Source organism: Hippocampus guttulatus, chromosome 15 (genome assembly GCF_054856545.1).
Source record: "Hippocampus guttulatus isolate MCC_2025c chromosome 15, RoL_Hgut_1.0, whole genome shotgun sequence".
NCBI classification, from domain to species: domain Eukaryota; kingdom Metazoa; phylum Chordata; class Actinopteri; order Syngnathiformes; family Syngnathidae; genus Hippocampus; species Hippocampus guttulatus.
In genome coordinates this window covers 10,125,310-10,137,266 of record NC_141275.1, presented here as the reverse complement: position 1 = coordinate 10,137,266, position 11,957 = coordinate 10,125,310, and the positions used below count along the sequence as shown (strand labels likewise).

At 43.5% G+C, this 11,957-nt stretch overlaps 1 protein-coding gene across 1 annotated transcript; it reads left to right on the top strand.

The window, feature by feature from the left end:
- Positions 1–3,118: 3,118 nt before the first annotated feature.
- Positions 3,119–10,510, top strand: drd1b (dopamine receptor D1b). The gene has a single exon (XM_086131667.1). It carries the CDS (start codon positions 3,119–3,121, stop codon positions 4,508–4,510), a length of 1,392 nt encoding a protein of 463 aa, XP_085987793.1. The 3' UTR covers positions 4,511–10,510.
- The last annotated feature ends 1,447 nt before the right edge of the window (positions 10,511–11,957 follow it).

The window sequence follows — 11,957 nt, the reverse complement described above, 5'->3', positions numbered from 1 at the left end:
TATCTCAGCTGCCACTTTGACAGCTCAATTTCTTGGCAGCTGCAGAATGAAGAGTGAGCCGGCGCATGAAATTACCATAGGTGAAGATGCCAAGTTAGCTCAGCCGAGATAGCCGACTAGAGAGGGAATTATTATTATCGTAGTGTGTTTGCCTGTTTGATCTTTTTTTATTTTTTATTTTTGGTAGTCTGCACTAGAGTCTTCACAAGACAAAATGGAAAAGAAATGAAGCAACCAAAAAGTACCAATGATTCCTTGGCGTAAAAAGCATCCCTCTTGACCTTTTGTTCCAAATGTAACAAATATTTAATTAAAAGTAAAAAGAACATTTGATCCGACCTGCCATGCAATTCTAAAACAAATACATCTTCAGAGGAACCAATATCCTCTAAAAAGCCCCCCCCAAATATCCACACGTATTTGACTAATGAGGCACAATACTCCATCAAAATGGCACCAAATTCAAATCCGGGAAGCCATTTCATCCAATCCACAAATGGCATGGATGTCAAACAAACAATTCACAAACTCATTGTGACGTATGTTCTGCATAATAAGTGGAAATAAATTAGACTACATGGAAGGGCACCTTTAAAAAAGTCTTCCGAAATGAAAGGAAACATCCCTACCATCGAGATAAATGTGTACCCCGAGAATGTGCTTCAAGGGTCAATATGAAAAGCCGCAATTTCACAAACAGATTTGATTGATTAGTGCCAGAAGTTAATTGTCACATCAAATTCATTGTTAAAAGGTCAACTTGGAGTGAATGAAATAACAAAAAAGACATATCCGCATCTCTATTCTCTTCTATTCCTATTCTATTTTGTTTGCTTTTTGGAGCAGACATAAATTAGCCTGCATGGCTGCTTGTGTGTGTGTCGGCTTGTGTGCGTGTGTGCGCGTGTTTGTGTCTAACATGGTCTTGGTTTGAACTTGGGCGGCTGCACGCATAGCCTGGCTCAGAGCTGCAGGGAAATGTGGGCGTTGTGTCTGCCAGGCCTCTTACACTTGGCTTGTCTACATGCATTATGCTCTCTCACAACACACATGCACGCGCGCACACACACACACGCTTCTCACGACACGTGCCTAGTCATGACACGTCATTGACGCATACATGCAAAGGCCTGGAAAGGGAGACTTTGGGTTTTTAAAATACTATACACATTGATGTTCACTCTCTCTCTGTCTCTCATATGTACGCACACGGTAAAGGTGAAATATAGGGGAGTTGATTCAAGTAGCCAGTGGCAGCTTTGTGTAAGGTAAACAGAGCTCCACAAGTGATAGTTGACAATGTTGCTTTTCAAAATGTGGCGCTTAAGTGTTCGGTGACCTTGTGGAGATGCAGAGGATGGGTGGTGTGTTAGCTTGGCATTGTGTTCAGTCACCACATACACACAGTATCGGGCAGTATTGGGGAATGCGCCACCAGTGATTGCCCAACTTCACATAATTGGTCCAAAAAGCATGATTTACTTTCTTCTTTGTTAATCTGACTATACTACAATGGTTCATCCTTACGGTGTTATAAAAATAGTGATTTTAAATGATCAAAATGTATAATATGTCCCCTTTAAAGCTGCAGGCCGGAGACTAGGACTCAATAAAAGATGGCCAATATTTATTGACCTCCTTATTTCTTATGCCCACTCAGTGGCGCCATTGAGCCACTTCTTTTCCAAGTTCATGTCAGGCCACGGGGATGGCTTCTTTTGCAGCATCCCCACTCCCTTTATTACATATTTAGCAATAAAATAGCATTTTGTTATGCGGACTCTTAAAACAAACTCATAGGGGGAATGACCTTTATTTCATAAAAGTATCTTTAAGCCATTAATAAGAGTGACTAGACAGTCTTTTTTTTTCACGCAAGTTTCATATGAGTAAACTTGAGGTGGCTAAGCTCTGTGGTGAATTTAATGTCATGTAGTTGTAGTGCTTTTTTTTCCTTAACGCCCCCTTCCTTCACCCCCCCCCCCCCGTGCTCCCTCGCTCCTCACCCTCCTGGATGGTTGAATTGTGCGGCATGTGCAGAGAGAGAGAGAAAGAGGGAGAGAGCGAGATGCGCGCGCCTCTCGGCGAGCCCCCACTGTTTGATTACACTCGTCCTGCTCCACGCGAGGGTCAAGGCGGCAAGAGGATAATTTCCCTCCAAATACAAAACAACAACAACAAATTAGTAAGTAGGAATAAAGAGTAGCGTCGCAAGGAGTGACTTCCCCCGGAGGCGTTGGCACGCGTGGGTACGAGACGCATGATGAAGAATGCAAGTCAGGATGCCGGGGGTGTTCTCAACTATTTTTTAAATTTGATGGACTTTTTTTAACGGATTTTCCAACCACCCACGGATTGCACAACGAGGAAAATGTAAAAGGCAAATCTGCCATATTGGGAAGTGACCTTGCCGGTGGATTATGTGATCCTGACACTTTGAGAATGATGCTTTCGACCTATTTTTATTTATTTGAGTACATAACTTTTTTTAACCAGCCCACCTCATGGAAGCACGATAGGCTTTTACCAATCTGCATTGAAAGACATTGAAGAAATATAACCAACAGCAGCGGTGGGTTTCGATCCAGGTAGCTGATAAAGTCAAGTGGAAACGCCCGGAGTACCCATTAAACAAATCAGATAAACACACTGCGAAAGCCGTCGATAGCCGTTATTGACGAGGTGCTATATAAAGCGAATGACTGGACCTGACAGCCAGCACTCAACGCAGCTCGGCAGCAAACGTGGTTGGGAAACTTTCCCAGGAGGTGGACGGTATAGTAACATCAGTCTTTTCTGTGGTCTTTGAATGCACCATATGAGCAGAGCAGGAATCAAACCGAATAATACGCACAGAATATTCGGCGACTGCTGATGCCAGGATAGTTGGCGAGATTCTGACCTCCGAAAGCCAAGGATGGCGGTTCTGACCAGGTGCCTACGGGTGACCCAGGTGACCGGAGAAGCGGCGCGGAGATGGCCGACCTTTCAGTCCTGAGACCCTTCCGTGGAGCGGTACAGCTGCAGCGGTTGGGGGATGTGATGGGGTGACGGTTTACGCCCCCACTACCCCGATCCCTAAAATCCCACCCACCCCAGATACGATCTTGCGTAAACAATGGATCACAATTTCTCGATGGTTCGAGAGGGCAGACAGCCGCTGCCTGAACGCGACTCGTCCAAACGGGTTCTGACGGGATGCTTCCTATCCCTCCTTATCTTCACCACATTGCTGGGCAACACGCTGGTGTGCGTCGCCGTCACCAAATTCCGCCACCTACGCTCCAAGGTCACGAACTTCTTCGTCATCTCCCTGGCCATCTCCGACCTCCTGGTGGCCATCCTGGTGATGCCTTGGAAGGCCGCGACGGAGATCGTAGGTTTCTGGCCCTTCGGAGCGTTCTGCAATGTATGGGTGGCGTTCGACATCATGTGCTCCACCGCCTCTATCTTGAATCTTTGCGTGATCAGCGTGGACCGCTACTGGGCCATCTCGAGTCCATTCCGCTACGAACGCAAAATGACCCCCAGAGTGGCATGCCTGATGATCAGCGTGGCATGGACGCTGTCCGTTCTCATCTCTTTCATCCCCGTTCAGCTGAACTGGCACAAAGCTCAGACGACCAGCTACGCCGAGCTCAACGTAACCTACCCGGGCGAGCTGCCTGCTGACAACTGTGACTCCAGCCTTAACCGGTCTTACGCCATCTCCTCGTCGCTCATCAGTTTCTACATCCCCGTGGCAATCATGATTGTCACCTACACCCGCATCTATCGCATCGCCCAAAAACAGATCCGGAGAATATCCGCACTGGAGAGGGCCGCTGAGAGTGCCAAAAACCGCCACAGCAGCATGGGGAACACGTCCAACCCGGAGAGCGAGAGTTCGTTCAAGATGTCGTTCAAGCGAGAAACCAAAGTGTTAAAGACGCTCTCGGTCATCATGGGAGTGTTTGTGTGCTGCTGGTTGCCCTTCTTCGTCCTCAACTGCATGGTCCCCTTCTGTGAGGCCAACCTGCCCGAGGACGCCAACGACTTCCACTGCATCAGCCCGACCACCTTTGACGTGTTTGTGTGGTTCGGCTGGGCCAACTCGTCGCTCAACCCCATCATCTACGCCTTCAACGCTGACTTCCGCAAGGCCTTCTCCATTCTGCTGGGCTGCCACCGCCTCTGCCCTGGGAGCAACACCATCGAGATCCTCAGCATCAACAACGCCGGAGCGCCCCTTCCCAATGCCAGTTGCCAGTACCAACCCAAAAGCCACATCCCAAAGGAAGGCAACCACTCGGTGGGCTGCGTGATGCCCCACAGCATCCTGTGTCAGGAGGAGGAGTTACACAAGCTGGATGGAGGTGTCATGGACGAGATGGAGGTAGGTGTCGTGAACAATGCCTTGGACAAACTGTGCCCGGCCATCTCGGGGAATTTAGACAGCGACACGGAGATCACTCTGGAAAAGATCAACCCCATAACGCAGAACGGACAGCACAACGCCATGTCCTGCTGAACACTCTGTACGGACATCTTGCCTGACAGCGACCTAGTGAGTGTGTTACATCCTGCAGGACCGTCGGCCTGTCGACACTGATCCAACAAGGGAAAAACTAACTATTTTGAATGTTCAAAGGCACTTTATCCTGGCTAAACACACTGCAAAATTCTGGCATGTCATCGCATACTTCGGGTGCATACATGTGCATCCTGTACAGTACAGACTGACTTTTAACAGTATAGCGCAGAAGATGTAGAAAATGTTAGCAAAACGGGTTGTTTAATGCAGTTGATATCGGATTATATTTTTAATTGCAGTATAAACATGGCAGTTTTCTTGAGAGTCGACCTTTGCAGGCAGCCAAAAGATTAGGGTGCGTTTAACTTCAGCTCTATTTGGCAAGGGACCGTATTTGGCAACTGATGTGGGAGTTCAAAATGGACAGGAGAATGTTTTTTTTTTTTTTTCTTTTTTCCAAGCCATTCTAAAGTCTCTCAAAAACCATGTACAGTGAACCCCCCCCCCTCCCGCGTACACATTTTATTATTATTGTTATTATTTTTTTTGTAGAACCTATCCTATCTGCAGTTCTTGGGAAACTCGCTTATTTGTGTTTTTATTTAATTTTTTAAATATAACTTGGGCACCATCTTGTGGCGTTTTAGTGTCAAGGACCTATGTTGAAGAGTTTCAAGTAGTGCATTGTGGTCATATTGTAAAATCTCTCTGCAATTACAAAGGTTTTTTAGGGCAGTTTTGGGGGGGATTAAATCAATTTCCACTGCGACCAACAGGGGTTCACTGTACACCAATAAGTAGTTATCTAAAACGGGGTACACACATATCGACTTTTTTCTGTGGCATCCAGACCGCTAGAAAATGTATAAGAAGAAACAGCAGTTGTAAAAGAAGCTAGGCTAACTGTTTAGTTTACCTGGTGTCGATAGTGCAGTCTCAAACATCTCATTTTTGTGGTGAGTGACTGGTGACATTCATTTCCTTCCACATCACAATCACTGAGACGGGGACTCAGCCCAATTTAATGTTGACCACACAAAGGTGTAAGCATCGGTTTTCCCATTTGGAATTGACGACACGGATTATGAGGGATTGAAAACCATCGCAAACTCACCCCACATTAAAGGATAACTGCTCAGGATAATCAATTAAGAGACATCAGACAATCCAGTCTTTGCTGATTTAGATCGGAATGGAGTCAAAATACTCAAATTAGACATTATCGATCGGCATGTGTTTACCCCGCTTTGGGTTGGGATTTCTTCGTATCTCTGAGTCCTCCGATGTGCTTTTCAATAGCCACCAAGCAGACTGGCTACCATGAAAGCTTTCTGTTTTATTACCTCCCCTTCTGGCATTTAAAGTTGTTCTATTTTTAGCAAACAAAAAACAAAACAAAAAATCCCCACCAGTCCTCGAATGTAAATCTGTAGATTCAAACAAACAAACAAAAAAGAACCATAAACCTGCACTTAGATGGAGGAGGAGGAAGTTAAAGTGCACTCAACCTCATTGGAAGGGAAGTTGACTGACTTCCGCAAAAGGTGTAAATAACCGATTTCTTTAATTACTTGCGCCGGGTGGCATGCTGGGCTCCGGCAGCCATCCTGGAAGCACAGCGTGGTGACTGACCAGTCAGTGCGGGTCATTTGTCATTACTTCTCATGCAATGTTCAATCGATAATTGACTTTGGCTTCTTAATTCAATACAACAGGGGCAAAATAACAGCTCTTCTTTTGTGAGCATACTGTAATCTGTCTTTTGTAGTACTGTGTGACCTGATGTGGTTGTCCTGGATAAATAATGATTTATTAGGTTCTAAGAAGTGCTCATGCCGAATGCAACAGAATTTTAAGAAGACGGTGAACCCCCATAATTCACGACGGATAGACACTGAACCCTGCCGCAAATAGCCAAAATCTGCAATTGACACCCTCTAAAAAGGTTTATATTGTACCGTAATGGGCCATAGATAGCAGAAGATGCCAGCAAAAAAAAAAAATAAATAAAAACATTACTGAACTAAGCGCCTCAGCGTCTGCACCAAAATGTCACCAGATTATTTTTTAAAATTATTTTAGCCTGAGCATAAATCAATCATAAAGGTCGGTTTCCCTAAAGGTTTGTGAATAGGTAAATTTGTGAACCCTGAACCACATTCTCTGTATTGTACTGCAGGTTTTTAGTTTTTGACAGAAAGCTGCTCCTACGGCATCAACGTAACCTGAATTTGTACCTAAGTCGTAAATGTGCAATAGTTTATCACCGATGTAATTTAGCTCTAATTTTAGGCTCAAATCAAAAACAGAATAGACTGAATTATAGATTTGTAATACTCTGTCGGGTTTACATGACCTAAACTGAAAGTTTGGTAACTAGCATTCGTGAAGATACACTAGCTTGTTAGCCTTTGGCGTGGGACATACAGTAATGCACAGAGCTGAATACTGTCATGCTTAAACACATTTGTCCTTCATAAACTATGGCTCATTGACCAATTGATGGATAGTGGTTGTGGTTTGGTCTCACTGTATTAGCTAACAAGCTAACATAGCTTGACTAATGGTTCGGACCAAACTTCAAAAATCAAATTCAGGTATGTGACCTGTTTTTGCGTGTCGTATGTTTTTATTCAGCCTAAAATGAAACTGAAAAATCAAGCCTGCTTTTGTTTTGTTTTTATGTTTTTTGTTTAAAAAACAAATTTATATTTAACTTGTAGATTTGGGGGACTTCGATTACCAAGTGAAAATGGCTAAAACAACTGATACAATACAGAGATTCTTACGCCGTTGCATGCCGTATGTAGCCTCAACACACCATAGGTTGGTTCCACCGTAAACCAAGGCAGCCTCATGTATGTACATCTTGGACAGGAAGTAGCCAAGTCAGAATTTTTTATGAAAATCGATATCCCCACCCCTCCAAAAAAAAATGTTTACAGTAGAATTGTAATCATTGTTTTTCTGCTTTGTTTAAGTCACATTCAAATGTCATATTCTGGAATAACTGATTTGTGATTACGGTAATATTACTTTGTATGTTGCCACCTGTCAATTTGTCTTGGATAGACTGTCTGTAAATTGATGTTTTTTTTTTTAATGCAGCAAAACTAACCATACACAAAAGCATTATTTCTTTTCTAAGCTTTCCCCCTACGTGTGTCGCTGTTATGTATTGCAGTGGCTCTGATTAGTTGAAATGTCTTGCTGGTTTGTGTTTTAAAGCGCCACCTGTTGCTTTGGCTAGCACTGCACAGCCTTATTATTATTTTCTTTTTAAATGTGCTTTTACCAATTGACTTTTTTTTTACTTTGACACAAACATGGTTGAAATGGATGCTAATTAGTTTGTGACTCACTAGCACCTCTAGGGGAAGAATTTGGTACTAAAAGATGGCACCGGCTTCTTACCAAAATCACATCTTTGACCGTTAAAGGTGAATTGAGAGGCATTTAAACAAATGCAGAAAAACAAGGTGAACGCTGTGCATTAAAGCCAACCCAAAGTTAGGTTTGATGAAATGACATTCTGTGAGTTTGCAGTCAAGTGCAAATACAAATGCATACTCTGCTCAAAATCATATGCTGGGCTGGAGTTGGTAAAGATAGACTGCTGGAGCGAATGTTAGTCTGACACCGTTCATTGAAACTGTTGCTCACATCAGGGGAAGAGAAAGACGATCCGATAGAAAGCAATTGTTCTTGAATGCGGCGTTTGATTTTCCCGTGATGGAAAATCCAATGCTGTCCATACAGGCAACGTGGGGAACTTGTAGCTCAATATGTGGCACACAAGCAGCTCATTGTCCTCGCTGCCTTGTCCTCCTCTCACGCTGCTCTGTTGGCTGAAACATGGATTAGCAGGCATTTGCTGTCAGCTCATTTCAATTTCAAACAGCCCTAATTATCTTTCAAGTGCCACTACTTCATGTATCTTGGTGGTTTTTTTAGGAAGGGGCGATTTGATGCATCCCCCCATAACAGACCAGTAACTACAGACGCGCGCAGTTAGTGTGTCAAGATGGACGAGGATCCATGGGAATAGTGCCTCGGAGAACATTCCCTCCTCCTCCTTCCGATTCGCACTCACTTGCTCGCTTTTCTCATGGCTGCCTCTGTCGCCCCGATGAGCATTCCAGATGTTAACACGATTGGATTTAATATTAAACAGACAGGGCCTACTGTTTCCCAGCTGTACTCGGAGTCACGGCACTGAATCAAACCTCGCGCGTGTTTCGGGTAGAACTCTTGATGCTCTAAATCACTGCAGCCGAATGTGAAGACGTTGGCGGGCATCTTGATGTTGCCTTTCAGAAATTTGGGCGTATCGGAACACAAAGTCGAAATGGAACCTGTCAACGAGTTGAGCATTGGATCATTTTTTTTGTGACCTTAATGGCATTGTATTGGACTTTCCCTTCTCAGTTTTGCAGCTTAAGTATTTTACCTCCCTTTCATCAGTGTTGCGGGAGGTTGCAAACAAACTAAGTCATACATTTCAAAATGCAAACCTGCAATGTAGGGGTCAAAGGTAACACACTAGACCCTTGTCTTTTAGTTTTGACTTTGTTTCATTGTTGGTCAATGGCTGAGTACTGTAAGTTAGGTCTATTCAATTCGCCTTACATACTTCACAAAGAGAATCTTTGAATTGAAGTGGCATTTTGTTCCGCATGTCCTGCAGTATTCTAAAAGTCAGAAATTTCAGACTTCCCAGTTGTTCCACAATGTTTTTTTTTTGGTATGAATTTGTCCCACTGTTGCAGAATGGCAGACCACTTGAACTCTGTGAAATGCATTTTCTATTTCTGACTACAAGTTACTACCGGTACTTGCCAGTTTTAGGAATTTCTCATTTCCCAGTTTTCTGGAACGCATTACATCTTTTGGGACATCTGTGTTAAATTGTTGCATGGCATTCGATGAAGTCAGGATAAGTCGGAACAGAAGTTGCATTTTATTGCACCTTTTCCCCCATTTGACGTCCCAATTGTCTTGACTGCAGCAAATCATTTTTTTCAATGAAGTCAGAGTGCATCAATTTGTTAAGTTTATAAATACTAACCATGACTTTGAGTGGCATTATGTCTCACGTTTCATCAGGCATTTCCGACATTCCTGTTTTGGGTAACGCCGCACACTTTCAATAGTTTTTTTTTTTTGTTTGTTTGTTTGTTTGTTTTTTAATTTTTTTTTGTTACACATTTCCATAAATGCATCTGGAGCTGCCGAGGCCATCTCTGGTGTATTTTGGTGTTAATGCCCCCTCGAGGCCTCACCTTGCTAACAGAGTGAGTCATCAACGCTCACGTCACCGCTTTGATTCAGAAGACGGCTGACGTCGGGCCGCGGCCCCCTCGAGTAACATGTTCTTTTTCATCAGCCCGCATGTCCGCCACTTAGGAGTCAGTGACAGAACAATGTCTCCCAATCAGAGTTGACATTTGACGACTTAAGCAAAACGGCCGACCGCCCCTCTTAAGCTTTCCTTCTGAACCTTATACAGTACTCACTCCTGTGATTCAGGGGCTAAAAGGTGAACCGGTAGAATTTGGTTGTGTCAGGTCATGTAAAAAAAACAACCCCCCCCCCCCCCCCACACACACTAAAAGCTTCAATGGCAGTATTTACACATGAGGGATACGAGGATTATGATGTATTATACCATGATGTTAATAAAGGAAAAAAAATTTTTTTTTTTTTTTTGGTGACAAACACAAGTGCTATCGAATCTTAAAAGAAAAGCTTTGTGTGTGTAGCAAACATGCTGTTTGTCTTCTTCTCCGTTGTTTGTACGCAAGATGCAGGTTGGCCGCTGACTATTTATATATTTATTGACCTGTTTCTGGTGTTCTTTCATGAAAGTGATGTCAAAGATTATACTCCTCAAATTTATTTCTGTATTTAGTTTACGGTTTGTACAAAGATATCTATGTAGACGATGTACCCTATGTGTAAAACAATAAATATGTATGGCTTTTTTTTCTTCTTGCATCCATCTGTGAATTGTGTTATTTTGTGCGTGTGTGCAGCACAGTGTACCAGTGGTGAGCATGTCTGCCTCGTAGTTCTCAGCTGGGTTCGAATCTCCGTTCCAGCCTTCCTGTGTGGAGTTTGTGTGTTGTTTCTTCCCATAGTCGAAAAACCTCCATGTTAGGTTCATTGAAGACATTAAATTGCAAATGTACATGACATGCAGATCATTTTGATTTCATTTTAGTCTTGATTTTTTTTTTCTAAGTGTTTTTTTTTTGTTTTCTGTTTTTTTTTCCATATTTCAAGTTGGATATTCTCTTCAAAGATGGCATGCGATAGGCTCCAACTGTCCTGTGACCGTAATGAGGACAAGAGCTATAGAAAGTGTGTGTGTGTGTGTGTGCGTGTGTGTGTGTGTGCGTGCGTGTGCGTGTGCGAGTGCGTGTGCGTGTGCTTGTGTGTCCTAGTCTGCGTTGCACCTTTGACACTGTGTCGCTATCGGAAGATCACGTCTCTGTAGTGGATCGATGTGGATTGATTTGGGACTGTGACGTATTTTTTCCTCCCCCCAGTTCCAATTCCCTGAGCGTGTAATCCTGGCTGCCTTGCCTCTGCATATACATAATCTGACAGCCACTTGACAGGTGACACATCCTCGTATCGCCACACCGATCCACCACTCCACTAAGTCCAGCCTCATTTGTTACTTTAAATGTGGCACAGGCTCGCGTTCCCTGTTCTGTGGATAAGTGATCTACAGAGGGTAGGAAGAAATGCATTGCGAAGCATTTTGCGGCTCTGGCGACGTTGTACTTGGTCATTAATCCTTTCCATGTGCCGGTACCACATTGTTGGGCTGTTTGTACAGCATTAAAAATGCGGTACAATGATCAGGACCACAGATTACAAGTTACTTTGTTGTCTGCTGCCTCTTGGCTTGGTCAGCAGTGCAAATAAGAACCGACTCTCAATTGCCCTGTCTGGATAAACAATGGTTGAATAAATAAAGAAGAGCGTTCTCCGATATCGGTTGCAATCCGGTGAGTTGACAGGATCTTGAGAATAGAACTAATGAAGACGGTAACTGCCCTTCAAGGGTTAGGATTAAGGCTCCGTTTAACCGGGCAGTAGTTTTAAAAGCAGTTTATCTTGACAGTTTTAACAAATATGGAAAAGAAGTGACCAAGTGTCAAATCAGATTTTGTGTGCAATTATAATCAATCAGAAAAGGCATTAACAAAACAGATTCATATCATTCCACTCCGCAAACAGTTAAAAAATAGTTAAAAGCCCCAAATTGATGACATTCTTGCCGATGATGATTCTATTTCAACTTCTGGTTGCAGCTGTACGGACAGGCTGCCAAATCCCATACATGGATATTTAGGCAATCCTGGACAGGGAGGTCAGATTGGAAATACAGTCAAGGTTAATGATAGACTGCAGGCAGAAGAACACACACGCG